At 35.7% G+C, this 25,254-nt stretch overlaps 1 protein-coding gene across 3 annotated transcripts in view; it reads right to left on the bottom strand.

Annotated features, from left to right (window-relative positions):
• DIAPH2 (diaphanous related formin 2) overlaps positions 1 to 25,254 on the bottom strand; it is a 243,940-nt gene that overhangs the window by 159,050 nt on the left and 59,636 nt on the right. For all 3 annotated transcript variants that reach the window (XM_056359368.1, XM_056359370.1, XM_056359369.1), the window contains 2 exons: positions 3,132 to 3,233; positions 1,628 to 1,722 (listed from right to left, as the gene is read on the bottom strand). In XM_056359368.1, coding sequence (XP_056215343.1) covers positions 1,628 to 1,722; positions 3,132 to 3,233 — 197 coding nt within the window. The remainder of the gene's footprint in view (positions 1 to 1,627; positions 1,723 to 3,131; positions 3,234 to 25,254) is intronic.

The following is a 25,254-nucleotide window of genomic DNA, read 5'->3' as shown; positions in this document are numbered from 1 at the left end:
TCTATTAACCTAGGTCTCATGGTATCTCTACATTTGTTGCAGATAACTACACCAGTGTGAAACTATTATGCATTTGAGGCATTCAAGGTAGGGTTTTTTACTCCCTGTTGATGTATTATTTTACTAATCTTCAATCAAATGATCTGATATCTCTGATAATAAACAAACGTAGGACTTCTAACCTATTTCCAAATACTACATATCATGTGCATAGGCTTTTTGTGAGAAGACATACTCAGTGGTCAAAGAGAGTATTATTAGCAATTTAAATATACACTAGAAATGCTAATCAACTTCATGCTGACATGGCCTGAAGCAGGACATCATAGTCAAACACATCAAATAAAGTCAGACTGGAAATGATTTCCCATCAAATGGCAACTTCCAAAAACACTGTGCCATAATATTTCCCAAATGGAGTATGACTGAGAATCTTAGATACCAAATATGTATTTCTGAACACAGTTTAAGTACTATAAATCTCAGAATGTGACATGATAAGAAAATGTAACAGTATGTAAGTGCTGTTGAGCTCAATAGTTTGAGACCTATAATAAAACAGCAGCCCTTCCTTTAGAGTCTCAAACAAAACTCCAAAAATGTAGGAGAGCCTTGGTGAAAAAAGAGAAACTGCAAAGGACAAGGAATTATAATTTGATAAATTTAATCCCATTTACACCGTGCTTTTTGCAACACACTAGCTTTATTAAACCATGTTCCTGTTAAAATGTGAAGTTGCGAATTACATAATTAACTGTGAAAAGACCAGGCAACTCAGTTTAGCCTTGTGTCCCTGGAACGACCATTTTCCAGGTCCAGGAAAGGAAACCCAAATTTTTTAGAAAGGCTTGTGGGGAATGGGACAGGGGTGCAAGCTGGAGACAAGGAAGGACAAAAGGATAAACCGAGGCCTAGTATATTAGTTAAAATCTGAACCGGTGTATGATACTAAAATAAACCAATTCGATACCAGTATCATTGGCGTGCTACACCTGTAAACCATTTCAGGTTTACATGTTTCTCTGTTGCACTGTGTCACTCCCTAGAGACTGTGAGGGGCAGCACACACACTTGCTCTTCTAATATGAAGAAATCAAGAGAGGGATGTAAAGCAGCTGTAATCCATACTTCACTCTCTCCAGCTGAGAGATTTTGGACTCAAAATAAGACCAAACCAGCCTGAGAATAGGTTTCATTTACAAAGGGTTTCTGGGTTTTGTAGTAGTATCCTGAAACATTTAGGTAGTTTCATCTACCACTAGTGACAAGCAGAGTTGTCACCACAAAAAGCCTGATGCAACTTCATTACCCACCAGCCTAAACCTGGTAAGTGCTTGTCTTTGAAACTGAAAAGCTTGAATTACCAGAGTTTTTTCTTTTGAAAGGGAAACTTCATAAAGTCAGAGATTCAGAAGTCATTTTGTTAATAGTGTCTTTTAAAGACACTTTTACTGCTATACATGACCACATTCAAAAGTAGAGGTGAAATAAAACAATACACACTTGTTACAATTGTAGCTATTACCCTGGAAACTCTACACGATTCATACTCTTGAAATCTTACACCTTTACAGAATTTTTCTGTGGAAAACAAGCTATGAACAAAACCACAGATATTTTCACATACCTGAATCAAGGATTCACTCAGCTTTTCTTCATCAACCTCTAAAATTATATTCTTTATTTCTTCATAAGGCAAACGAAAAGAACCCAAAAATATTGCTGAAATTCAGAAAGAAATCGAATCAACAAAACCAAGAATATTTATATAAGGCATCAACTTCAAGCAAATGAAAAAAATCATATCTTGATACAAATAAAGATGATTCATAATTAATGTTTTTATATAAAATAAATGCTAGATGAGGCACACAATTGCAGTTTGACTTATAATCAATTTCATTTCTAAGAAATGAAAGTATGACAACATTTTTACCTGTTTTAATCAGCCTTAGTTGCTCCCTAGCAGTTTTACTCACCTCTAGCAATAAAGCCCTGTTTTTATGAATGGCAACATCTGCATTACTAAGAATGACTTACCCACTAGAAAGAATTCATCTATTATTTTTTGCTTTCAAAGCCATGTATTAATAGCTGTACTGCATTTACAATTGGATAAATTATATTTACATGATATTCCAAGAAAAAAGAAAAAAAAAGAAAAAAAAGAAAGAAACCCAAACCCCTAACTCTATCACTTTTTAGTGTAACTAAACTTATACAAGAGACAATGCATATTGTATACCCTTCAAAATGGAATTCTCATAGCAGTTTGATCTCATAATGTCTCGACAGCGCCCCATTCAATAAATTACCAAGTATCCCTAACACAGATGTATTAGCGCTTTTAATCAAGTGCTGTATATTCAACCTAACTACTAATGCTGATTTTCCTGCATCCATATTTTCAAAACTTGAAGCTTTATATCACTTATGTCATAGTTGATTTTCTGCTTAAGAAAATGTGCTCATGCATGTGGTAATAAACAATGCACAGATTTTGTCTTACACACTTCATTTGCCACAGGCATAGTTGGAGTAGTGACATTTTATGGTATTCCTAATTCAAATAAGAAAATCTGCTACTCTTAATGATTGATTTCCCTCCATAATCAGAGAAGCAGGAAGTTAAAAAAAATTAAAAAGTGCGTCTCTTTTCCTTCCAATTAATAGTAGTAGTATTTCCACCTAACTTATCCTATTTTTGTCTTTAGAAGTCTAACCCCCATCAAGCTCTATTTCTCCAATGCTCTATCCAGAAAGAATAATTAGGAACGGTCTCTAAACCCCAATCCACAAAACCTACCTACAACTGTGCCTTCCCTGAACCAGTGATTATAATTTAATTATACTTCCAGTCTAAAGCAATTAATGGAAGAAAAAACTTTTTGTTACAAAAAAATATAGTTCGTTAACATTTAAGTGTATACCATTTTTCCATGTTAGTTTTGCCAATTTGTAGTGATTTCAAATCATATGTACGTAAAACACTCCTGAACTTAAGACTTGTGTTCACATTAGCCAGTTTTTACAAAAAGAATTTCGCACATGCAAGCAAAAAAAGAACATTTAAGAAGTCATGTGTGTACATGCCAATTAGATATTCACCTAATGCATTTCATGCCACTTACATAAATTTTGTGCAGTTTTTCCATCCAAAATTCTTAGTTCTTTAATCCTTTTCTTTGACTGAACTGTTTTCTTTTCTTCTGATTCTTCTACTGCCTTTTTAGCTGGAAAGAATGTATTTATTAAATTCTGACTCATTAACACAACTGTTCAATCTTAACAGACAAATACCAACTCAGCTAGAAAGCCATAATAATGCATCTATTAGAATCAATTCAAGCCAACTGCATCAATGTACTGTAAAATATCCAAAGAAACCAAGCAAATTTATAAAATTAAGAGGAACATGAAATGAAAACATTCATATCAATGACCAATTTTCCCAAGCACTATCAAATTATATTTTATACATTTTAACCTACAAAACCTGTTACCGTCAGCTCCAGTTTATTCCAAGCACTTTTAAAAATACAGTGATTTGGTGTTACCTCAAAGCACATGAGTGCCCTCTGTTGAAATATGAGTAACTCAAATACTATTTGAACTTCATCCAAAACCAGTAAGACAAATCAGATGAGATTCATCACGTTACACAAAGGTAGGTTTTTAGTAATTATTTATATTGTCACTGGTAAAGAGTGAAAACAAATACGAAAATATCATATATTTAAAACTGAATGGTTTTTTTATTATCAAGGATCACCAGCCTTATATTCAATGCTAAATATTATATAGAAAGGAACATGGTATTGAAATATTTAAAATATATGCAAGTTTTTGCATAAATTAACATACTTAATTTCCACAGAATTTTCCTGTTTAAGTAAACCCATTAACAAGGATTTATGTCCTTTTAAATATGATATTTGGCACTGAAAGAGTAGAAAGTTAACATGCTTAACTTAAAATGTTCATTAAGTTTAATTAAAGTCATTCAAAAGTGACTGAAAATCTTAAAAGACAAATTAGGAGGAAGTTTTAAGCAGACTAAGAATGCCTTTCTTGTCTGAGCATTGCTTTTTGCTGTACTAATCAGCATAGGTTTAATTACAGGTATTTCCTAAAAGGTTATGTTAATTCTCAGTGTACAGAACAATACCTCAGTATCATCCTCTTAAAAAAAAAACCCACACAAAACAAAACAAAAAACCCAAACAAAAATAAAACAAACCAACAACCCAAACAAAGAAAAGTTATTTTTCTCCTTATACACATTATGGCTAGGAAAACACCTGGCGTAAAATAATTCTACTAGGTTTATACCACTTGAATAATTAGTTTACCTTGGGCATTCTCATACCAGTGTTAACTAAGCTAGTACAAGATAGTTCCCTCATCCCCAGCTACCTCTAAAAAGCCTAAAGCAGAATAAGCTAAACAGAAAAGATAATTCAACAACAAAGCAACACTTGGGCTCCCCTTTCCCTACCATTATTCTACACGCCTAACTACTTCATGACCAGTTTGCTTTATATTTGTAAAAGGACAGAGCTACATATCAGCTTGATAACACACAGATAATAGTAAAAGTTCCTACCAACACCGACCTACTAACAAACTACTATTTATAATCCTGAAGTGTCACTCCATGAAATTATTGCACCCTTAGCACTAACTGTTCTCAATTAAACAAGGAAATTAAACCAGAAGCTCAACAAAAAAAAAAACCAAAAACCACACCCAAGAGTTAAAAAATAGTTGTCCCACAAAATGACAATAAACATTAAGATTTCTGCTATATGAACAGAAACTACTGAAAAGCCTAGATTTGTGTCTTTTGAGACAAGTGAGAGAAATGATTCAAGAAGATGACTGACGTATCCCAAACTTTAACTGTTTAAGAATTAAACCCTCCGTATTTCCATTTATGAATGGGTGTCTGAAGTGCTGAACACCACACACACCCTCATAATCTACCCCAGGTACCACAGTTATCATGACGGTTGCACACCGAGGACAAACCTGTCCTGTAGCCAGCTAAGAGAATACACACACATTTCTGTGTGCAATCCTTTCAGTCCCGTGGCTTGCAAAACTGCAGAGGTAACAAAAATATTAAATACTAAAAGAACACAGGAGAATCAGAAAAGGTTTTTTTACCAGATGTCACCCTCACAAAGGTAACACTTGTCCTGCATCGGTAATTCAGGTACACCTGATCAGACACAGCAAGTGAGAGAGAAACCTTTGTGAGCAGGAGTTAAAGGACAAAGTTATTACATGAACCCAACTTAAAACATGTATTTCACTAACTTAAAAGACTTCAAAGACTTAAGTTAGCTTTACGCCACTTCACAGAAAACACGGAGAAGTACTAGAACCAGATGCTTATGTGACTGCACACAACACAGCATCAACACCATCTTACCAACCTAAGACCTGTAGGCAGGAAAAGACATTAAATCACCAGCATTCTCCAACAGTTTGACTCATGCTTGAGATTACATTAAGCATCAGTGAGCTATCAAAAGGCGTGCTCTTCCCCCTCCTCTGTTAGCGGTGCTCTCGCTCTGATCACTTAGTCCATCTTCACAATGACTCAACAGTGACAGGGACCATGGATTAGAGAATTTAAGAAAATAATTAAATCAACAAAAAGCTACTTAAAACATTTCAGAATCAATATGCTACTGCTGACCAACCTCCTTGTCCTTTTCAGGTACTCCCTTCATAAGTGCCTGTTTGAAGATGAGACACACATTTTTTGTTTGATGCCACAGAACCAGAGGGAGAAATGAAAAAAAATGGATTTCATAGCAGTCAACATAGGGTAGCTCAAAAAAAGCAAGATGAAAAATCAATCTGGAAGCTAAAGAGTCTGTATTACTTCATACAGATCTTGGAGTTTAATACTCTGATTATTCATTAGAGCACTTTGATAATGGCACTGGCTTACATCTTCATTGAAAACGAGCTTTTTTGCAAACTGGCAAGTTTTACAGACAGTAGCTAGAACTAGTGACGGTCATACTCAGGTTTCTGTAACAAAGATGGCCATATTTTAGGAAAAAAGGCGTATCAGAAGAGAAAATTCCTCATGTTCTGACCACCACAGCTGGTTAAACAATACAACACTAAAACAAACAGGTCAAGCTCTCCAAGTCTGAAGCTTTATTCCACAGGGTCCACCTCCTACCCAGCTCCATGAGTTAGCCATCCACCTCAAGTACCCTGCTTAAGTTTGCCTCTCTCCTTTCAGAACACATAATCAGAGTTTTCCCCACTTTAAATAGCTGAGTCCAAATTCAGCCTTCCAAAATCACGGCTCACCCGTTTTACTTGCCAGAACATACTCACTAATTAAGTTTATGTCAGTCCTCCACTGCATAAACAGCCCTGGAACAATGGCAGAATCCTGCCCAGGTGCTCTAGCAAGTCACCCTTCACCAAAGTGATAAGTAACTCCTTCGCACGTTCTCAGTAAGAAGCCCAAGTATTTTGTCACCACATGAAAGCTGTACCAGCAGAGTTCAGACCCATAAGGACCTGCCAGGTTGTCCCCTTGCACTTCAGATTAGCATTGCCTATTATCACACCCATGGTGAAGCACATCTACTGTGTTCATGCAAACCATTTTTAAACCTCCACCTTACATATTTTTTCTTCTAGAAAGCTATGTCCAAATACTAATCTACATACATTTGTGTAAAAAGGGATTGTCTGGAATACGTATATACATACACATAAACACTCAGGCACACATACATGTTTCTTCACTGTTTTAAAGAAATGAAGAAAATCATACTCTTGGTTGTTTAAAAACGTCCCAATTCAGTGGGGAAGAAGTAAGCAGCGAACATTTTTTTAAAAAAACACAATTAACATTAATTGAAATGACAATATAGCCACTAATGCATAATTATCTCACACTGGTTACATGTATAGAACATTCTGGTTGGGTTTATGTTTCTTCACAATTTACCTCAAGCAAACAGGAGAGAGAAAGAGGAGACACAGTATGATAAAGCAAAAGGGGAAAAGGGTTTTAGCATACACAGATGTCTTTTTGAAGACCACAAACTACAGATCACAACACCAACATGATGTAAGCTATTTTTTCTTTTTCTCTTCTCTTTTTTTTTGCCCCTTTTAATTTAGAGTTCTATTTTGCTAGTAACAAGAAATTTGTTTATCTGGGTTGGAAGAAAAAAGCTGATGCAACATGCTGCAAGGGATTGTTTTCTGTTCATCTAACATTATGAGACGCATGTGCAGCTCAAGTGTGTACCTTCAGTGTTACCTTCAGCTGGGAAATTTAATCCCACTGAAAGTGCACCTCTTGAAACCCATTTAGGGTCTAAAGAAAGACTGACAACACTAAAGAAAATGTTATGTAAGTTTAATGATACATTAAACAACACTAGTAATAATTATGGTAAAGAACATACACAAACATGGTGAAATACTTCAGAGACATAATTAAGAACAAAATTCTACCATCAGTACTTTTGTACCTCTGTAGCAAAAAAAGTAAACAGACATGCCTCTCAAAAAGTACCGTTCTACACCTGTTCATTAGTTTAGCTACTGAATGGCATTAAAAGCCATCATGAAAAATTTTTAGAAATACCACAAAATTATATAGTATGTATTTGAGCTGTTAAATTACTTTACTTCAAGCTAAAATATCCAGTTTGTATTAAATTCCTCCTTTCCTTTTTTTAAATAAAGAGCAGCTAACTTTAATAAAGAGCTAACACTAAAACCTGTCAGTCATGAATATGGTGAGAATGAAAATTAATGTGAGATAAAAAGGAGTATTTAGAATTCCAGTGGGGAGAAAGCAGAGATTCAGGTGAATGTTAGCCTACCGAAACCTGAGCTTTAATCTCCAATTTCTATCAAGTCTACCCACAGTGCACAAACACCCTTATATTGTCATGGAAAAAAGAACGAGTAATTTCATCTTATTCCCATCTGGCATGTGGCTTACCAATTGTATTTACTAGTATTTGGCAGCAAAAGTAAATTTACAAAAAGTAGTAATTGCTTTACTATTCCCTTTACCTGAAAGGACATCTATTCCTATTACAGGAGTACAGGGAAAAAAAAGTTAAGTGTACATATAGTTGCAAGGGATGTGAACTATACATACAACACTATGCTTGAACAGCTTAAACTATTAATTACACTGAGTAGTTCAAAATAAACCCCATGGACAAAATTTGGTAGAAAAATGAAATCACAGAATGACAGAATGGTTGGGGTTGGGAGGGATCCCTGGAGATCACCTAGTCCAGCCCCTGCTAAAGCAGGGTCACCTGGGGCAGGCTGCACAGAGTCACGTCCAGGCGGGTGTGAATGTCCCCAGAGAAGGAGCCTGCACAGCCTCTCTGGGCAGCCTGTCCCAGGGCTCTGCCACCCTCATGGTAAAGAAGTTCTTCCTCATCTTCAGAAGGAACTTCTTGTGCTGCAGTTTGTGCCCTTTGCCCCTTGTCCTGTCGCTGGGCACCACTGACAGGAGCCTGGCCCCATCCTCCTGGCACTGGCCCTTAAGATACTTGCAGACACAATGGGATCCCCCCTCAGCCGCCTCCTCTCCAGGCTGGACAGGCCCAGCCCTCCCTCACCAGGGAGATGCTCCAGTCCCCCCATCATCTTCATAGCCCCGTGCTGGCCCCTCCCAGCAGCTCCCTGGCTCTTTTGAACTGGGGAGCCCAGCACTGGACCCAGCACCCCAGATGTGCCTCACCAGGGCAGAGCAGAGGGCAGGGTCACCTCCCTCGACCTGCTGGCCACCCTCCTCCCGATGCACCCCAGAAATGATGCAGCCTGTAGTTCCAGACAGCAGAATGAACTCTGGCAAGTGTTGCGCCCTGAGGGATTAAGACAGCCAAACTGCACAAATTACCCGCTAGTCATCAAGAAGTGCAAATGTGTCCAAAATCACCCTGAATGAGCAGAGCCCTGACAATGGCAACGTCAGAAAAAAACAGTGCAAGCTAAATGTACTAGTGACCAAGGAGGTATTTTCTATCCAGTCCTACAGCAAATTAAACTATAGAATATCTAATGGATCTGTGATGGGCTGACCACAGCTGGGTGCCAGGTTCCCCCCAAAGCTGCTCCGTCGCTGCCTTCAGCTGCGCAGGGCAGAGAAAACACAACAGAAGGCTCAGCCTTGGCCAGCGGTGGGTCCATCTCGGAGCCGGCTGCCACGGGCTGCATCTGGCAGCTTCTCACAGAAGCCACCCCTATAGCTCCCCCAGCTACCAAAACCTTGCCATGCAAGCCCAGTACAGGATCCCAGACAGGAGACTGGGAGATGCCACAGTTCACACAGCTAAAGGTACATTTTCTCTCCTGGACCACATCATCTCTCCTGCAGAACATGCATGTCATGCAATTTGTGAAATGCATAAACCAAGATCAAAATCATTTGGTATCCAAATTCATTTACAGCCTCCACACTGTCATGTGGTCTTAAACCTTGACAAATAGCAAACCATTTGCCCAAATATCTAGAGATAAATGCAAGAGCAGCAACAGATGCTAACCACACCCTCTTGTCAATTAAGTCCGCAGCTGTGTGATCTCATGTTTATTCCCAATGCCACCTGGCATTTTTCAGTTCACCTAAAATCACTCAGTCATCAGTTCCTGAAGTAAAATTAATTAAGCACTCCTGCTGTCACTTTGTCCTTTCTGCAATCAGAAGAGCTAAATACCTGGTACAGCATTTAAAAAAAAAAAAAAAAGGAAAGAAAGAAAAATGTATTACAAAGGAAGCAAGTAATTGATTCGAAAGTGGATCTTAGTTTCAGCTCTCAAGATAAAAAAAAATAAAACTGACTGGAGAAAAAAAACCACATGGAACCTCTTGCAATCTGGTATGTCTTTTGCCTAATTAATGTAATCAAGCTGAAGGAAGTGACATCAACCCAACAGATTATGCTCTGTGGAAGAAAAAAAAATAAATATCTCAACTTAGTTTTACAAATTAGTTTTGAAAAAAATAGCAGGGGATCTATATTCCTATTATTTGTTTTTAAAATACAATTAAAATACACCACATTTAATGCCTATATGAAATAGTTCTTGTTCCATAAAAACTGCCCTGAAATGGTTTTAATTAGCCTAATTTTCAAGTCCAATTTGAAAACCTGCATCAAGAACTTGTGCAATGAAGTTGCAGAGTTAAAGCATACTTAATTAACCACTCCCTGTTGCAGTTGCTTTCAGCTTTCCACGAACAGCTTTGATTTCAAGTAGATGTCTGGGCCATAAATAAAAACCAAATAAACAAAAAAATCCATCCAGCCCCCCTCCCTCCCCCACAACTGATTTTGCCCCCTATCTAGCCTGCTAAAGATCATACTAAGAAAAGTTACTTTTGCTGAAAGATGGTAAGAAAATAATAATTCACCACGTACGGATGGTCACAGAAATCCATGCAAGTGTTCCTTCTGAACATTAGAAAAACAAACAACAGCAGGCAAACAACGATTATACAAATAATATCCTCAATAGGCCTACTTAACTGTGTTGTAAGATGTGCCGTAAGAAGCTGGAATAAAAGCTACTAGCCTTTTCCACAAACTCTTCTCTCACATTCTCTCCATGAATATATGGAAGAAAACCTCAGGATTGTGCACCCCGTTTCTCCTTTTGCCATTGCTATTGCTTCAACATCTGCAGCGCTTAACGCAAACACACTGGGTTTTGCTCCAAAGAGATACTTATCCTAGGTGGGCTTTGCTGGCACTGCAACATTAGGTGTCTTTGTTGCTTATATATTAGTGCTTGGATAAGGACTGAAGAGATCAGTCAATTCATTTTAGAAGTTATATAGGAAGTTTTTATGTGGGTCAGAGAAGACATTTGCCTGTAAAAAAAAAATGCTGCTTATAATAGTATTTCCAATTTAGACAGTCAAATGTCCCAGTTATATTTTTTGCTCTGATATCAGGCCATCATCACCACAGAACTACGAGATAGGATAGCTATAATTATCTTCCAGATTCTGACACGCCTCATATCGACACAACTTCCAAAAGTGGAAGTACCAACATCCAGATAAAAAAAAAAAACTCCAAGTAAAACAGAACACCAAAAATTGCTATCCCATTTTATCAAGATTCTAATAAACTCATTTTCTGTTATTACTATGAAAAGTCTAGTAAATAAAAATCTTTTAAATGAATAGTTCAGCTCTTGTTCCTTTTAATTAGACTTGTAAAAAGCACATGTTTCGCAACAGAGACACTTAGGGGAATGACATTTTCCAAAGGAATTTTAGCAATAATAAAGCTAAAAAAAGATCCCAAGATCCAAAAATCCCTTTATACAGTCAAGTAGATACTGGCATTTAATGCAACAAACTAAAATTTTGGTAAAACTGATGTGCTAAATTTATTTATTTTCTTCTTTCACTGTGATAATTGACATCAAAAGCACCTGCCTAAATATTTACACATTATGTAAAATAAACATCTCCAAATGCACATTCCAGGACCCTCCCCCTTTTTGAAGTGTTTCTCTACCATCAAGGTTTTAAACAAACATGCATGAAACATTGTTTCACTTGTACATCTCTCAATCCCAAACGCCTCAATTTGTTTACCATTTCAAGATACACTGTAGCTTTTTAAGTGTCAAGTGTTAAACCTGGTTATACACTGACCTACAGAGTGAAACAGACAGTTACATGTCCACTGACTCAGTACTTAAGAAATGTAATGTAATGTTTATTAAAGAAAATTCTATCCACCTATTAACTCAGAATTAGAAAAAAAATATTGGTCATCAGCTTTATTGTATTATTTAGCCAGCAGAACTCAAAGGAATGCTTTCATACTCATCAGGTCCAAAGCATAACTTTACAGGGGGAAAAGATCATATTAAAAATAATTGGGAAATTATCTGACTTAATAGACTTCATTTATTTCTATAGCCAGTAAGCACTGCACTGTGAAGTTGACTGCTAATCACAGCTTTGATAGCTAATAAATACAAATAGCAACTTTTATCCTTATTTATCTCATGTTAGGAAATCAGTCTCCCATAAACAAATGTTTGAAATTGTGGCCTTGTGGTGGGTGGTATCAAAGAAATCTAATTAGTTGCATGTAATCTATAACAAGCATACATTTCAACCTGATCATATGCGGGCAAAAATAATACTACATGCCAGTGACAACAATACGGGCTATTGCAAACTTCAAATTAGAATTACTTACAAGTTGCAACCAGACACATTAAAGGGCAGTGACTTGTTGAGAACAGGAACTGTCACACCATACGTTGTCACATGGAAGACATATTGCAACTTTCCACATCACAATCACTGTGACTAATCATCATTCTAACTAAGGTCATCCCAATAGAGTTTCAACATACTGTAACAGTGAAACATTTCTGGCATACTGATGTAACTCTCTGAAAAACAAACAGTAACTGAGATATTTGACGATTCCATACTAACACAACCAAAACCATGAGGTTCCCCTCCCAGTAACTGGGATAGGACAACTGATACTTATTAGATAGTGGCCATCATTCAATGATGCATTACTGTTTGTCTTTTGTTTATCACATAGTATTTTGGTCTTCCCCTCTGCGGTCTTTGAAAACACAGAGAAAGTAAATAGAAATTAGGTACTTGTGAGACTTGCAATGACAGAAAGAGAAGGCAACAAACAAGACAGACCAGCAAACAGTAGTTGAAATACTGGAAAACTACACATTTGTTTCAAATACAGAGAATGTCAATGTCACAGGTTATGAACGCTAAAGAATCTGAGTTTGCTGAAGACAAAACACAATGAAGACCTCACTATGCATGAAGATGTGACCTCTGGCTCAGAAAAAACTGTCAAGTGTTGAAGGCTGGGAAGTATCACTATTTAGTTTATTCTGTCTACGTATATAAAGAGACAGACATTTAATATATATTAATTAACATGTATTTACCCTTTTTCCTAATCATCTGCTCTCAGTCACCTTCTGAAGACAAAATACAGGGCTCAACCAGCTTTAAGGTAACCCCGTATGGCTGTATCCATTATTACTACCTTCTAACAGATTTACCTTGAAAAAGCTTTTTTAGGGTCTAAGTATGTCAGAATGTGTTCAAAACACCCAGGTGCTCACTGAATACCTGTGCAACGATTATCTGTCTTCAAGAGGTAAAAGATAAATTACTTCCACATTACAGGATTAGTCTTAGGAGACCTATCAGAGTACTAAATTAAGCAGCTTACATTGTAGCAGACTAAAAATAGTCCAGAAACACACAGCTACCAGTCTCTCACCTTTATAAACATCATCAGGTTTCACTATTTGCCTCAGCACACTTTAAGTATCTACACATACAGAATCCACAGTATATTATCAATTTAGCACATGTAACCTATGCTTTGCTTACCGTTATACTACCAATGTAAGCAAAATCTGGCAAAAAATGATTCATTAAGAAGGCAGCATCTAAGTGCCAATGATCCAAATGTCTTAACAGCAAGAACAAAAAATGTCAAAGGGAAAACCTCAAAACTTATTTCATATCTACTGCCTTTCCGAATATGCAACTTAGATATAATTCCACGCTGACTTACAAAAATCAGCCAGTTTACCATATGTGGACTTTTTGCTTTTAGAAAGGCTTTAGACAGTAAGTTTCTTACTCATCTGCCTCTTCATATTGGGAAAGTGTTCTGTAATAGTATTCTAAAATAATTATGTTCCACCTTACAGAACAGAAAAAGAAATTATGTTTTTCTGAAAGAATGAAGTTTCAGAGAAGTTTCAGCTTCTTACAACTGCACAAGACACAACACCTACAGAACATACGAAATGCTAATTTCACATTTACATCCTTTAACAAGTAATTCAACAACTCAACAAAATTACCAGTTTTTTATCTGTGTTAATGTCTATGTACCTAGTATTTTCAATTTCTCAATGAAATCAGAAACTTAATAGCATGATTGTTAACTTTTAATCCTTTAGATAGCTTTTTAATATATCTTCCTCCAAAGAACCTTTATTCATTTAGATAACATATCTATCCTTACTCTATGTATATATGGCAGAAAGTCTTGCAATGACAGATATTCTGTTCAAAGCATCTCCTAATAGCATTACAGTTGAAACTACTATCCATCAGATAAAAGTTGTAATCTCAAAAGCAGATGAGGAATTTTTTTTTTTTTTTTTTTTTTTTTTTGTCCGCAATAATGGAAAAAATATCAGCTTTGCACATAAAACCAACAGGCATGGAAAGGGGAGCATTTTCTCAATCTACCCTTGCACAGAAAAAAACCCACATTGTGTTTCATCTCAGAGAAATTTGTGCAAAAGTATATTTAGGATGTAGCATGAACTAGCTATGGGTCTGACAAAAGATAGAGGAAACATCTCTAATCCAGACTTAAAATAATTATTTTACAAGTAAGACTATAAATTTAGCTTATAACTACAGCTTTGTTTACAGTGGGGTTTTGTTTATTTAAACAAATGCACTGTTATTTCTGAAACTCTGCTGGAAGCTTTCAGGATGTTAAAATATAGGTGCAGAGTGTATTTAAGTCTGCACAAACTTCCCTGCTAAGTAGCTGATCTGTTTTCGATCCTTTCCTCTAGACACATTTTTTTTTTCTCCCACCTTCCCTTGGGTCACAAATTTATGCTTTCCTTCAGCTGAAGAACCTGCATTACAATGCTCAGCCTTCTACTAGTAGCTAGATATGGAGCTTCCTTTACCAGTATTGAGAAAGTTTCCCAAAAATATAGCTACAGCTGCAAATAACACATCAGAAAGCTTAAGACGTTATTTAAAAACCACCATGCACAAAATTAGAGAACACAGACCAAGAACTGACAAGTGATTGACCTCCAACTCATTATCAGTGTATTATGTGCATACATGAAGTTATACACAAGAAAGATAAGCCATACTTGACAAAAATTTCCACAACAGATAATCTTAACAGTTCATTTAACAAAAAAATGACTGTCAAATCCGTGGAATGGTCTATTTAATCATGTTCTGAGTAACTAACTCCAAATTAAACAGATTTTTCCAGTACCTGACTAAAATTCCCTTGCTAAAAACAAAGATGGAAAAAAAATACTTGAAGAAGAGTAACTTTTGAGGATTTTTTTTTGTTTTGACATTAGAGAAAGCTTTCTGTTTAGTCTTGATCTTTTTACTTATTCATACAGAATGTGTTTTATTCTAGGAATACATATTTATATTTGTTTAAAAACAAACAAAACCCACTTCTTTTCAGTTCAACACAGATTCTTTTTTCAGTTCAACTTCTGAATTTCTTTTGCGTCAAATTCATAGAAAAAATACTCTCTGTAAAAGCATTATAGATCAAGACTACTTCATGAATGTATTCATATTTCATGCTAATTAGTCTTTGTACAGAAACCCTTTCCCTGGTGTACCTAGTACATGTGTCTCTGTCCTCCACTGCTCGTTAGATGTGCTATAGTTTATTTGAGCACTGCATCACTGAGACTGAAATAGACATTTCAGAATACAAAACTGCTTCTCTTCCTCTGCTGTATTTTATAGAGCTGCTAACAAACAAAAGTTCTATTTCCCTTAGAAAAACAAGCCATATCGTAGGTACAGAATCTACTACCTAATAACAGAGTTATCACACTAGGCTGGAATTCCAAACTTCTTGAATACATGTATGTATACATTTGTCCACGTGTGACAAGCAGTGATCTTTACCCTTTTCCAATGGGGACCTCTGAAACAACCGATGTAGGAAAAACACTAAAGCATGAGTTTGAGTTTACCTCCCCTTTACTTCTTTTATAGCCAGAAATGACAATTCCACCTCTTCTCTGCAAGATCTTTATTTTTAAATTCTGAGAAATCGGGTCTAACAAATACATACATGAATTCTCTAAGCTACCACCTAAAATTTAAGACATTATAACTAAGACAGCTCAGTCCCAACATCATTAAAAACACATACAAGAGACCTTTTAAGGCAATACATAGCTGTTTCATACTCCAGTATTTTTCCTTCCAGGCCTCTAACACAAAACACTGCTCTACAAGTTCTCCACAACCCCAACACCAACTACACTGTCTGCAAACCAGTCCTTATAATTTCCACAATCAGATTTTTATGAATGAAATAATACATAAGAGGTTCTAATTTATTAATTTTATATTAGCAAACAGTTCCCAAAATTTACTGAAGGAATACCGATGAATACCTAAAATTACTCCAGCAGCAGAACTATCATGCTTCACTTAAATGGAATAACTATGATAGTAAATATATCACACTTCAGGAAAAAAAAAAAAAAAGAAATAGCCTGCTTTAAATGCTACTGCTGAAGCTTTTTGACAAAAAACAAACAAATTTAAACTCGTGGTGAAGCTGAGCAGCAGGGGTTTCTGTATTAATTCTTCCAGTTCCACGCATTTCTTTACCAAATGGTGGTCTTACAGCTAGTGTATACATACGTGACATACTCTACAATCTCAGTTTCATGCTTGGCACTAAATAAAGACAGATAATCAGCATCTCTCTGTAGAGGTAATACTGTCAGGAAGTAACTAGCAGGGTTTCTTATTTTGTGTCCTTCCTCCTCAGGTCTCCAGTGGGGAAGACTAACCTGTCCTAGTGACATTTCAAAAGGGTTAAGAAGTGCTAATTAAACTAAAATGGAAGGAATCACCTCCACCTTCGAGCAACTGACCTGGATTCTGAATAGGCAAGATGCTGATTTTGAACATGAACATGATGTTTATAGGAACTGTGTGGAATACATGGTGATATACATTAAAGCAACCAATGCAAAAGCTAGCAACTTCTAAATATCCCAGACCTCAAGCTATTTCCCATCTGTGTCTTAATCTGAATACAATTTCATTCACATACAGACTACTTGTACTTGATTTTCTGAAGCTGCAATTATTGCCATTCTTTATGTAATGCTAACCAAGACCCGAACTACTCAATCCAAATCCTTCTGATACAACACCAATGCTCTGAAAAAATACTATATTTAACTACTGCACACGTTAAGAAAGCAAGCTCCAGGAATAACAAATAGGAGGAGATCTAAGAAAACTGAATCTCTCTCACCTGTCCCTCATTAATTTTTCCCCTTATGAATATACTACAAAGCCTTTAAAAGCACAGTCATAAAAGAGACATAAGTGTATTACAGCCCGGGATCTCCAGCTAAGTTCCTCTATCTGTTCAACCCTATGGCATGATCATTCTAAAAGCATTATTTATATTAGTTTCTGCAGGAAAGCAAGACAATACACAAAACATAACACAACTGAGACTGAGCCTAACTTCTAAGAAAGCCTAAACAGATATTTTTTATCTGCGACAGTCTTCATTCACTATCACACGATGAAAAAAAATTTACAGTCCCAAACTGAAAATAACCTAAATGTATATTTCAAATTTCCTGTATGTTTCAAGAGAAAGTCTTCACAAAATATCAGTGTTTCCCTCACCTTAGTCCACCACAAACAAAACCTGTGGTCAAAATATTAGTATTAGTGAAGTCATTTATGAAAAGAAAAACTTCACTTGTTCCAAGCAGTATTTACGACAATGCTTACCTGTACATTTCATCATACAGCATTGTAATTAACATTAATTCGTATGAGAAAACACAATCAACACAGAACTGTCAAGCACTCCCATGTCAAGCGAGTAAAACACTGTTACAGTGGGTTTTAAATACAAATTTTGGGGTGAATATTCATCTTCTGATCTACTTCTAGCAAATTAGTATAATTACTAGTAGGTCATACCAACATAACATCTGTTTTACATAGTATGTTTTTTTCAAAATAAAATACATATTTTGTGAATCTATGTTGCAAATGCCACAAAGAAAATGAATCTTCTAACTTACTGAAAGGTGTGTTAAAACACTATTTGAAATAAAACACAAAGAACCAAAATTTACAATTATTGCCTCCTAATTGGAAGCTTTTGTTTGTTTTGGCCCCTTCAGAATGCTATGCTCATTTTAGTTTTTTTGTGCTAGGATGAATGAAATGGGTAGCGATGCTCTTGAAGTAAGACACACACCCTGTTCAACAGGAGCAAGTGCTATCTAACAGCTACCACTTGCACAGTGGCTTCTTCACAGAACAAAATTTACACAGGAACATACAAGTAATTCTTGAGAGGCTTCATTTGTGATTCTCCTGAACAGTATCCCAGCTGCAGCAAAACTACATGCATCATTCCTAAGCTCAGTTTGGAAACCATGCTTCTCTGTGTAACTACTGAAAGTTTATTTACCAAGCATAACTATTAAGAAGTCAACTTCTGCAGATAAGCTTTAGTACCTGATGCAAAACCAACTATAAAGAACACATGCACCTTTTTCCCTCCTTTTTTCTCTTGATACTTCAAACATAGCAAGACTGGGTCTAGTTATCTGGTACAAATTGCCCCTGACACTTCTCGGCAGAAAAGCTTCTATTTCATTGCTATTTCTATACAAGTATTTTTTCCCCTCCAGAAATATATTTCTTATACATTAACTATGATTGTTGGTAAATAATTCCAAGATTATTTAAGAAACAAAAAAAATGCATATAAAAATACAGAGACGCAAAAATGTAAATCTATGCTAAGTGGTAATAATTTCAGGCATAAGTTTTTTTAAACAATCTAAAGCTTTTTCCATTCCAAGGTTTGACACTTTCACTACTGGACAAGTCTGGTTGAGAAGAAAAGAAAAAGATGAAAAATGGCAAACTAGTAACTCTTTCTTCTTTATGGTACTTGCATTTATTCTGTTGTTGAAAAAGAACTATTTCAAATTCACTGAAAGATGAAAACAAATGAGCCTGCTTCACTTCTATCTGAAACAGATACAAAGACAGATTATCTAAGCATGCAATCTAACTAAATGAAATTCCTGTAAGACACAGAAACATTTGGTGACCCCACACTGTGAAGCAGTACCTTCCTTGGGTTTGGATTCATATACTTCTGAAAAGGAGAGGGCAAGGAGGGAAAGCAAACATACACATCCTGAATTAATCAGAAGACCAAGGGAGCCACCTGCAGTTTGCAATCCAGAAACAAATACATTATGAGTCTGTGGGATTTTTTCTTTTTATTTCAACAAAGCAACGCATATAGTTGAGCCAGTACAACATGACTGTGCTTAATGCTAGAGATTCCTGTATAAAACTGGAGCATGTGGTCTCACACCGACAAATACAGCTGTGTTAAAGGAACGTTGGCCAAAACTGAGTCCATTAAAAGTTTGTAAAAGTTTAAGCTCTTTGCTGAATGTGGTCTGGGCTTCTTAGCACATCAAATTCAGATCCATTTTTTGAAAGTACTAATCCCTTTTCCTCTTCTTTATAATGTGAAATGTAAATGAATGTAAACAGTTTTCCTTCAAGTTTGATGATGCACCAACCTTATTCTTTAGCTGATACTTATCTCTTTAAGAAACAGCTGAAGAGATAAACAGAACTTTTTTTCTCCCCAGTAAAAATGGCTGATAAAGAATGATGCATATTTCATATTGTCGTTTGTCAGTCAAGAATAACAGTGAATATAAGCTTTGTAATATTCACAGAGGAACACTGCACAGAAGTAGAATCAATCTTGAAATATTATATGACTGATAGAAGAATAAGAACTTGAAAACTGCACTTAAGGAATGCAAACAATTCCTTCAGTGAGAATGGTTGAAGCTAAAACATTCATTCTTATAATAGACTCACTGGTCACAGAGGGGATTTAAAAAAAAATAATTCACATCAGAAAGATATGCCTGTTAAGCAGGGGAGCAAGGGGAAGGAGCAAAAAAAAAAAAAAAAAATAAAATCAAGTGAATCAACAATATCTACTGAACAATATCTACTGACATCTACTACATTGAAACTAGCCTGTCTGTCTCTCTCTCTCTCAATATCTGGGCAGAGGTGTAAATAGAAGGAATCTAAGTTAGTCTAGAAATTCAAAAAAACACTGCAAAATAACACACTATCCTGCAGGAAATGGTGGTTTCACAAAGGAAAAAAAAAATACACACTATTTTCTTCAGAAGATAAAAATCAGCCTGCTTTATATCAAAAATAGAACACAACAGACATAGCTTTAATACACTCTTGCTAAGTAAGTAATTTGGTAGTCAGTTCTATGTTCCCGTCTTGCATAAAGGTACCTTGCACAATTGAAATTAGCAGGTACAGTAAGGTTCAAATGACAGAAACTACGGCGAACATTCAATGGCTCAACGAATTGCAGCAATAGGGCCTCAAAGAAAACTTCCTAAAGACTGCACGTGGGTATCCTACAGATGAACATAAGAACATCATCTGCATGATGTTAATGAGTAAGACTGCACTATTTACTTGCACATGGGTATTACAGAACTAACATGATAATTACGTCAACAAAATGTGTTCAGAAGTGAAGGGTTGTTTTAATTAAAGCCCAATAAAAAAAATATACTAAGGAAATCGCATCTTCCTAGTTTATAATATCTAATTTGTTCAACACACAAATCAAAAAACACAGTCATGTCTTTCCTATTGCTGAACTACAGAAGTTCATATTTTGTGGAAGAATAATTTCAAATACTGAAAGTAGTCTAGTTGTGCAAATTTTCTGGCATCCTTTCTAATAATGGAAAATATTAATTGAAGGTATAATAAGGAGTTCTTGTTGATGCTGCAACCAAGGGAAAATAAAAGCTAAAGTGGGTGGGAATAGCAGCCCACCTACATTCACTACTCCAAGAAAGCTGAAGTTTAGACCTTAATTGCCATGTATTCACAGGGAGTTAGTGGCAATCAAAATACTATCACAGCTCAAGATTTAATAATTCACTTGAATTAATAGATAATCATCAAAGCACTTTAAGGTAGAGAAAAATAATGTACAGAAATTTTATGAGAACTGAAAGAAGTCTTGATAAACTACACCAATCAACAAATGCAAACAGAAGACACTAGTCAATAATATACTAGCAGAAAAAAAATTGCCAGTACCTTTTAAATAGTATTTTACCAGCAAGCTAGAAAAACCCCAAGCATACTTAAAAGGAGAAAAATCTCATACAACTCACACAACTTGTGATGAAGAACTCAAGATGCTGATGACTTGTTACAAGACCATTTGACCTTCACTTTTCAGAAGGGCATAGGATGGGTGAGCGTACCATCAGAAAAAAGCAGGGGTGGATGATAGGAAGTCTATGTCTGAATGTAAGTTTCAACATAACTGGAGTAATAGTGTTGTATTTTTATTAGACTTAACACATTAACAAAGTACAAATAATTGTTGAAGTCTCCATATATCGTTTGTATACTTTTTGTTCATGAAAACATTGAGTGCAACACCTGCATACATCTATCATACTGCCTATGTATAGTACCAGCTAGTATTCCACCTTCACCTATTTTTAGAGCCAGTCCCTTCACTATTTCCAGCGAATTTAAAAAGAACATTTACCTTATAACGTTTACAATAAACTCATTTGGGTAAACACTGTTATCTGCTTACACTTGTGCTTAAGTACAGTTTTCTGAACTGTTTACAGTCCAACCTTTACAGCCTAAAAAAGAAACTATTTATCATCTTAAAAAAAGTGTTATTAAGAATGTTGACAAAAGAGGCTGTTGGTATCATCACTGCAGTGTTGTTTAAACAACACCTTTTTCTTAGCCTTATCACGTCATATGTTCTGTCTTCCTCAGAAGTCATGCTGTCTCCCTGCACTGCTCTTCAGGGTTTTTTTGTAGGTTTGGTACGCTCTTACATTTTTCCAACAACATTTTCCTACTACTTTAAATTGCCGGTTTCTACCCTCTTCCTCCTCAACCAACAAAACAAGTTTAGATACCAAAATCCTGGCACTGACCCAAAACATGAACAAATTAAACATTCTACTATTTTTTCATTATTACTAATATTTTAAAACTAAGCTGAGTGCTGAGTCCTAAAAGTTGTTCAGAAAAGAAGATATCAAAGGTAAGACTGGAAAACCTCCTAAGTTTTCATATTGTCATTACTAAAACAACATCATAATGAAATAAACTATTTAATATATAGTATGCACATAGTACTACATTATACATAGAAAACAAAAATCTGAATATTTTGTTCAATTATAGCCTACATGCAAGTTTGTTATTTTCTCTTGTCCTTTTTCACTCCGACTCCCATAAAGTGAAAACCACATTTCAGGTATTAAAACCTTGCTTCAGTTTTGAAAGCATATCAAAATGATTGTTGAATTGTAGTTTACAAGTCTAATCATAAAGAATCAACAGAACCTGATCGAGAAGCTTTCTCTTGAGGTAAGTTGGATGGATAATGAATTCTGTACTGGAACAATCCCAGTAGTTACAGACTATTATGTACTAATTACTACCTTTACAGATCTACTGTACACATAATTAATTTCTTCAGAGCACCACTATCATTCTTGACTGGCAAAATACACAACCTAAATTACAAGAGACAGAAATTAACATGATCCTTTAGGGAGAAGGCATTAACTTGCTTGGTAGTGTTTAGCAATTAGACCATCAATCAAACTGCAAAGGGTGATTTTGATAGCAGCAGGCCTGATACATTGAGTATTGTCACATTATTACAAAGTTATCTGAAGCCCCAAGCACATGATGTATCACAACTCGCCTACAGAGCCATAACATTTTAATCCTTTACTTTCACCTGCTAGAAAACACTTCATCATACAATTACATGTGTATTTAATATTGAAAACATTAAATGCCAACATAGGGAGTTTTTGAAAACATAATCCACAATTCACAGCAGACATCACACTGCTGCCGATGGTGTTATTTTCCCTTACGCTGGTAGACAAGATAAAATTTGCTGTCAGTCATGGGACAGAAGCAAAACTGAGGAAAAGAATGCTCTACTTACACAAAATAATATGATCTGCTTAAATGATTTCAAATATTTACTACTTAGTAGGTTCTTGCCAAGAACAGTAATGTTTTAAACACTTGATTTTAGTTGATGGTTGGTTGTTGTGTTTTGTTTTTTTTTTTAAAGGCGTTCTACAGAAATACAAAGGTACACACCCCCAACCTGGCCAAACACCAGTAGACCAAGCTTCTGGAGATTTATATACTAAATTAATTCCAGAGATTAATACGCTAAACAGAAATTGTTGTTCAACTTTGTTACAATATTTCCCTCACTAAAAAATTACTATTATGTATTTGATCAATAATGCATACTTTTTTTTTATTTCTAGCATTTTGATAGTGGGACATCACTAAAGACATCAACAATGCATTCTTAGTTGACAATGTACCTCATGATTTTACTGCGTATTAACAGAAAATAATGACTTAAGATCACATAAGTAGTCTCACAAGGACAAGAGGCATTTCTCTGATCAGTTGGATCTCTTCAGTTATTAAGAAATACTGCAGGGTTCATACCACACCAGCCAGCTAAGGAGGAGTGTTCGTTGAGTTTATTTCACATTTTCTTTATACTCCATAAACTGGAAAGGATTATTTTACTTTTAATTACAAAAATATTTCTGTGGTCACACAAAGCTTAAAATTGACCACTAGTTTTAAAAATGAAAGTTTTCTCTATGGAAAGGTTACCCTACTTGTTAAAAAAAACAAAAAACAAAAAACAACAAAACCTGTCTGATAAGGCTGTTGCTTGCAGGTAAAATTTAAAGATTTAAAAACAAGAAGATAAGGTTAAGTTAACAATCCCTCAATAGGTTTTTTTTTTCCTCCTGCTGTTTAAATATCAACACAAATCAATCCTCCATGATAAGATTATTTTGCAAATCAAATAGTACTGAGCCAAATTTTTCAAGTTCTGACTCCAACTGTAAAAGAATGATGCATGTTCTGCCCTGCAAAATCACTGCTTTAACGTTACAGCAATACATAATTCACAAAATAAAACTGGATTATATCAGATTCTCTCTTAGACCAGGTCAAAACAAGTAACTGACTGGAAATTAGCACCATCTTTACTCTTTTCCTCTGTGCAGCTACACGAGGAAATGTGCATCTCTGTGTTTCATTGTCACCCACAATGCAGTAACCGTCCCATGTCTTAATACCACCCAACTCATCGATGACCACCACAGTTGCCCATTCACTTTCAATTATGCCTGATCCGGAATACCATTTACTTGCCAAAATTAACTATGAGAATATAATCATTGTTTCCACCTCTGCATCTGAAAGCGTAATTGCAAGCTTAACACACTCATCTACAACCCTTAATAAAAATCTGAAGCACTCGAGTCCATTTTTCAGAGGCCCTTAAAAGGCATTCAGATCACCTGTATTTATCTTGAAGAAAAAAGGAGAAAATCCTTCCAGTCTGTACTGAGAACATAAATAGGTCTCTGTTAACTTAGTTTAAACCCTGACATGTCAAAACCCTGTAAAGTCTGAAAGGGAATATTTTTTTGTTTCCACCGCTCCCTGTACAACAGATGTTTCCGTAACTGTGCTCAGTAACTGATTTTACAGATCAAATGCTGCAGTGACTGTTAGCAATGATCTGAACCTAACTAAATACATTCCACATATTCACAGGGCATCAGTACTATATATCTGATGTTAAAGTAGCAAGTAAAGATTTAACCTTATGCATGCTTTTTAAAACAAAATTTGGATCTAAGAATATCTGAAGTAAAATTATTTTACTGGTCAGGGATCATTCCTTTTTGTTTCTGGTACTCTGTGATTAAATGTTCTTATCTTTTACAAGCAGCTAATCGATGATTGCAATAATTTGTTAACTAATGAAAAGCGTGCTTCAGAGGTGTTCGACTTCCCCCCTGCCCAGCTTTTGGTATCCCAAAGGACCACCTCCTTGGCTGCCTTCCCTGAAAACAGGCGGCACTCAGCAAGGCAGCACACAGTTCAGTGACAAACAACATTATGTTATTCTTGGAGTATCTTAAAACAGTATTTTGTTAAATGAGGAAACCCCCTTAAGTTTCATTCTTTCTGTGCCAGAGAATCATGAATAGAATTCAGAAGTTTAATCAAATTTGAGTGCTGCATCCTATATAGAATTACTCTTTTTCAATAACTGTTTATACTATTATTTGTTTTACTTCAGTTACTACTGCCACTGGCATTCCAAAATGCCATGAAATACAAAATAGTAAACACCAAGTTATCACAATTATTTTTAGTAATTGTCAGTTTTCTTCCACTCATCCATTTATGTTTTT

Source organism: Falco biarmicus, chromosome 14 (assembly GCF_023638135.1).
Source record: "Falco biarmicus isolate bFalBia1 chromosome 14, bFalBia1.pri, whole genome shotgun sequence".
Taxonomy (NCBI): Eukaryota; Metazoa; Chordata; class Aves; order Falconiformes; family Falconidae; genus Falco; species Falco biarmicus.
The sequence above is the reverse complement of the archived record's forward strand: the minus strand, read 5'-3'. Positions and strand labels throughout refer to the sequence as shown.